The 4,613-nt window shown below is 48.6% G+C and overlaps 3 protein-coding genes across 3 annotated transcripts; all 3 read right to left on the reverse strand.

Moving 5' to 3' along the window:
- On the reverse strand, positions 1 to 1,266 carry BDQ94DRAFT_57367 (uncharacterized protein). Its single transcript, XM_026776083.1, has 2 exons — positions 657 to 1,266; positions 1 to 604 (listed from the first exon to the last, which is right to left on the reverse strand). The coding sequence occupies exons 1-2, from the start codon at positions 1,189 to 1,191 to the stop codon at positions 195 to 197; spliced, it is 945 nt and encodes a 314-aa protein (XP_026619175.1). The 5' UTR covers positions 1,192 to 1,266; the 3' UTR covers positions 1 to 194.
- Positions 1,267 to 1,847: 581 nt separating this feature from the next.
- BDQ94DRAFT_164722 (uncharacterized protein) lies at positions 1,848 to 2,592 on the reverse strand (the record flags this gene model as incomplete). Its single annotated transcript, XM_026770110.1, has 4 exons — positions 1,848 to 2,019; positions 2,051 to 2,171; positions 2,341 to 2,403; positions 2,559 to 2,592. 4 exons carry the CDS (start codon positions 2,590 to 2,592, stop codon positions 1,848 to 1,850), a joined length of 390 nt encoding a protein of 129 aa, XP_026619176.1.
- A 236-nt stretch (positions 2,593 to 2,828) lies between these two features.
- BDQ94DRAFT_180253 (uncharacterized protein) lies at positions 2,829 to 3,884 on the reverse strand (the record flags this gene model as incomplete). The annotated part of the gene is made up of 3 exons (XM_026773578.1): positions 3,395 to 3,884; positions 3,241 to 3,345; positions 2,829 to 3,181 (listed from the first exon to the last, which is right to left on the reverse strand). Exons 1-3 carry the CDS (start codon positions 3,666 to 3,668, stop codon positions 2,829 to 2,831), a joined length of 732 nt encoding a protein of 243 aa, XP_026619177.1. The 5' UTR covers positions 3,669 to 3,884.
- Between the last annotated feature and the right edge of the window lie 729 nt (positions 3,885 to 4,613).

The following is a 4,613-nucleotide window of genomic DNA, read 5'->3' on the forward strand; positions in this document are numbered from 1 at the left end:
ATAATCGTCGAACCAAAGAATGAAGACTTTCCGTCCCAAATCTGTCAAGCAACTCGGCAGGTAGATCATTCTCCGCGAGAATTGAGAAAGAATGACCATCCTGCGACCAGCACATCACATCCTTGAATTCTAGATCATCGAGCACACTTGTTCTCCGTTAGAGGCAAATGTACAATTGGTATTCCAGATGAGGCTTACTCGCTAAGGCTTTGAACAAAGGGCTCGGTATGTGAGGCAGGCTTTTGAAGGTCAGCCTCTCGGCCTACCGGTTCAATCCCGCTGAATCCCTCGCTCTCAGCAGAAGCCAGATTTGGTGCTTCCTGCGGGCCATCAGCAATCGGCTTCAGCTGAGCGGCTTGCTCAACCCCGTGCATCGTTCGAGCCACGAGCAACGGGGCTCCATTGTCTTGGGCAGAAGCTGAATCCCCAGTTGTCTCCTGGGCCAGGGCCTCCAGGGTACTACCCTGGTCCATACCTCCTGTGCTCATGTAGACACAGCCTGGTCCTGCCTTCTGCCCATCGTGTGCTTGATCCTCGAGAAGTCGGGCAACAATGCTATGGCGACGGCCCAGCTTCCGATCTAGTGCGGATGTCGCGTCCAAAACTGTACCTAAAGGTTAGATATGGTAGATTGTCTGCTTCAGGACGTCTCTGACCTCTTCTTAGTTTCTGCTCGATATTGGAGAGCTCCTCTCGCGTCTTCTCAATCGCCCCCAATTTCTTTTGACAATCATCACTTCCTGGCCATGGAGAAAGGAATCGCCATGGTCGGCCAGATCTTATTAATTGATAGTCAATTTCCGGAAGATCCACGTGTGAATCGCCTATCACCAGCTTGGCTGAACCATCATATGCGGGGCCTGCAGCCAGTACGAGTGCAGCCCAGTTGATTCGGGGTCCATCGACAACCACTGGTTCATTTGTCGTGAAGAGAGTCTCTAGACTTCTGCTCAACCGCGCGCAATATAGCGTTTCCCCACGACCAAGAGCAATACTAGAACCAGTATTGAGCATGGAATGATATTCTTCCAGCATATTTGAGAATTCGTTTAAGGGGCTATCAGCGACTTCAAGAGAGCGTAACTCCTCTTTGCCTTGAGGGTCTGCAAAGCTAATCGCTTCACCGACCTGCAGAATTCGCTTAACGGTCTGTATAGATCCGTGGCTGGTAGATGTGGCTTCCCAATCCATGTTTGCACTTTTTTGTGCTCTTGAGAATATATTATGTGAGGCGAGGCGAGGTATTCCGCGACAAATGCACTTTCGGCAAACGCTGACGGAATTTGGACAAGTTAGAAGCTGACCAAGATGGCTCTAGTTGACTGCTTACGTAAACAGGCGCGGCAAGTAACTAGTGAACATTTTCAGCCACCGAGCCGCGCCCATTCCATCGGAATATCTTCTGAGCCTTTTTTTCCATTAAAACCAACGCCATTATATTTAATCAAACAAAGTATCTGAAAAGATAGATATTTACTAGGGCAGTCTCGAATTGTATATCCCACTATCCCATGGCCACTGCAGCGTTGCGGAGCTCGTCGACGAGGCTACTGAGCAGTTACAATAAATTCCGAATCTGTTGTCGGTTCTGTTTCCGATACGGTATCACTCATCCGATATTATACTGTGGACGCGTTGAAGCATATGTGTAGATGTATACATGGTTATGATTTTAAGTTACAGGATCTGCGCGCGCTTGGGCCGCCGTTCTACACTCAGAAGTCGGTATAAACCAGGAATGCCGTCCAGGATTGACGATCCTTCAATTTCCTCAAAACCTTCTTTGGTTCCTGCTCATTTTTTCACGGCCGGCTCTAAGGACCTGCTAAACTGTCATTTTAATTCGTTCAATTTAAAGAGAGGATAACTCTCACCTCCTTGAGGGATCTCACCCAGACCGTGATGCTGGCAATTTCGTTCCGGGCCCTTGTTTCCTGGATCTCTCTGATGATGCTGTTTACACGGCTCGCCAACATGCGATCGAATTGACGTAACGCCACGGAATTGGTGCGAATCTCTCTCAATAGTATTGATTCGAGAGAAGCTCAACGACGAGTTGTAGTGTAGCGACTGGCCGAGATATTGCGCAAATCGGTAGCGCTGGACATTGCTGCGAAGGTTTTTCTGGCGTTCAAGCCATTCTCGGTAAAGATCATCCCAGCCCACGACAGCTGCTCATGGCTTCCAGACATGATATATGTTCCATCCCATGAATTTGGGCGATCGCTTCGCTGTGTTACCTGAATCCAAATTTTACCGAAAGTATGAGCCAGTTTTTCGCCGCGTCGCTAAGTTGATTTTTTGAAGTTTTATCGCCATCTCTTTGGTTGTGCCTTTCACGCAAGACATCAAACAGTTTAAGGGCAGTTTCCTGGCTAGGGTTCCGGACGTTGAAGACAAAATCTTCGAATCAGCAACGCCGACACTCTTAAGTGCAGCTAGTTCAAGAGAACCGCCTGCTTCAACACAGTGGTGCCAAGATTGGCAGTCTGTTTGCGTAAACAGCTTCCCACAAATTATGGTAAAAACGTCGTAGTGGAGACAAGCGCGATTAATACTCTTCTTCTTGTTCTTGTTAGGAATCATTGTCATTTTCAGGAAGTCTGCCGAAGAAAACAAAATCGGCACGCTTCTTTAGACAGTCGCGATGACATTGTACGATTGGCACCTATTGCTTCATTTTTGTAAGCCCAGCGCCCAGTTAAATATCGGGTTTACATCCAAAATTGGAGGGAATGCCTTTTGATTGACTGACATCGCATGGCAGATGTACGAAGTAAACACCATATAAAATGTCCTCCAGAATTCCATAAAAGGGCATTCTGGCATCAAAGCATCCTCAATTTGATACCTTGCACCATGTAGTCATCAACAAAACAGTGAGGGGATTCTAAATCTGGGCAGCGCATAGGAACGTAGAAGCCGACGAGACGTTCACGATTATCTGGACGAGCGAAACAGCCGGGAAGAGTCTTCTTGCAAAATGGACAGCACGGTTCGCACTGTCGCTTCCTTAGATACTGAACGGCCAATAGAGGATTTCCCAGGGCTTTGGAGAGCACAGAATCGTGAAAGAATTTGTTGAAACAATCATAGCAATAAACGTGACCACAGCCTAATACAAGGTCTACCACTTCACAAAAGCATATCTTGCATTCATAATGCTCCTCAAGGGAGCGGCCTGTGCCCTTTCAGCAACGGTATGTATACACCAGAGAAGGTGGGGGAATCATTGCTCACCGCGGGTGCCGCACTCCTTTTGCTGGAGGCTGTTCGAAACGGTATCAATAACATTTGTTGTATGACTGGGCACCGTAGTTGTAGCATCAAGGACAATCGGGTCATCTTTTATGATCAGGGCGGCTATTGACATCATAGTGGAGCCGAAACTTACCGATACTATCTCCTGGACGGTGCGAGCGATGTGAGAAACTATTGGACTTCCTCTCCACGTTACTGGAATTACCAGTTCCAATAGGGTTCCCTGCAAATGGGCTCCGTAGATATGCCGAGGAAATACCGCCCTCATCCTCGTCGTCACTTGTTAAAGGGGTAGGGTTTGGGGACGTTGGCAGCAATCCTAGTTCCGCGGCACTCTGGGGGTGGCCGACGGGCAAATTCCGGAGGTCTCTAAGGACAGGAACGGTCAGGCTCGAGAAAGGGGGCATATATGGTTCAAAGTGACAGTGAACAATAAAGAGAGATGGTCAAACAAATCAAGGAAGAAGACTATCCCATATGCAGCGTATAAGTTGTAGGTTGAGTTGGGGGACCGGGCAGGCTTTATATGTCTGCCAATACTCCAAGTTAGTCTTAGACTGGAGGAAAATTAATGCTGGCTCTGCTTTACATGGAGCCAATACCGGGTGAGAATGATGCCTGTGGGCAAAGCCCCCGTAGCACTTCGACTTGGCTGACCTATGACATTTCTCCAGGGGTAATTCGGCTCTCCATCCCATAAGGCCGAGAATTCTTTGCTCGCAGCACGCGTAAAGCGGACTGGCTCAGGCTATAACCGGTGTTTGGCCTTGACGGTCTGGCGAACCGCGCAATCGCTCCTAGGACGGTCACTCACCCCAGGATGACGGACAAGACTCCTAGGAACATTTGCTGCGCTCCGGAGACACCGTTTGGCAGTCCTCGGAGCACGGTCTCTCCCACGTTTTACCTCCTTTGTCAGGAGAGGGGGTTTGCTAAGAACTTTCCCCGCCACTGAGTTATTATAAGAAATGCCGTATGTGCCGGAGCCTTTTCATACAATCGTTCCGTGCGCAGTTTTAAAACGTCCTTCACATTGACTTGATCATCTGCCCTAGTCGCCATAGAAACCCACACGCACTGACATACCACGCCTACCAATTTTTCTGTGCTTCAAGTCCGAGTTTCTCTGACACCATATCATGCTACTCGACCTTCCCAATGAGATTCTTTTGTGCATTGCTGAAAGTTTTGACCTGTCCCGCGACATCTTGGCGTTTGTCCAAGTTACCAAACGAACGTCTCGCCTGCTACTCCCGGTTCTCTACAAATTCAACATTGAAAAGCAACACAGCTCGGCATTATGCTGGGCAGCCCAGCATGATCACTCGCCGTTGGCAGAACGACTTGTTCGA

This window comes from Aspergillus welwitschiae (assembly GCF_003344945.1).
Source record: "Aspergillus welwitschiae strain CBS 139.54b unplaced genomic scaffold BDQ94scaffold_220, whole genome shotgun sequence".
NCBI lineage: Eukaryota > Fungi > Ascomycota > Eurotiomycetes > Eurotiales > Aspergillaceae > Aspergillus > Aspergillus welwitschiae.

Bases quoted from the DNA above. Each gene is read 5' to 3' on its own strand.
- BDQ94DRAFT_57367 (XM_026776083.1), bottom strand. From the start codon at position 1,191: ATGGATTGGGAAGCCACATCTACCAGCCACGGATCTATACAGACCGTT. The intron at 605-656 runs GTCAGAGACGTC...CTTTAGGTACAG, and splicing joins CGAGCAGAAACTAAGAAGAG to TTTTGGACGCGACATCCGCA.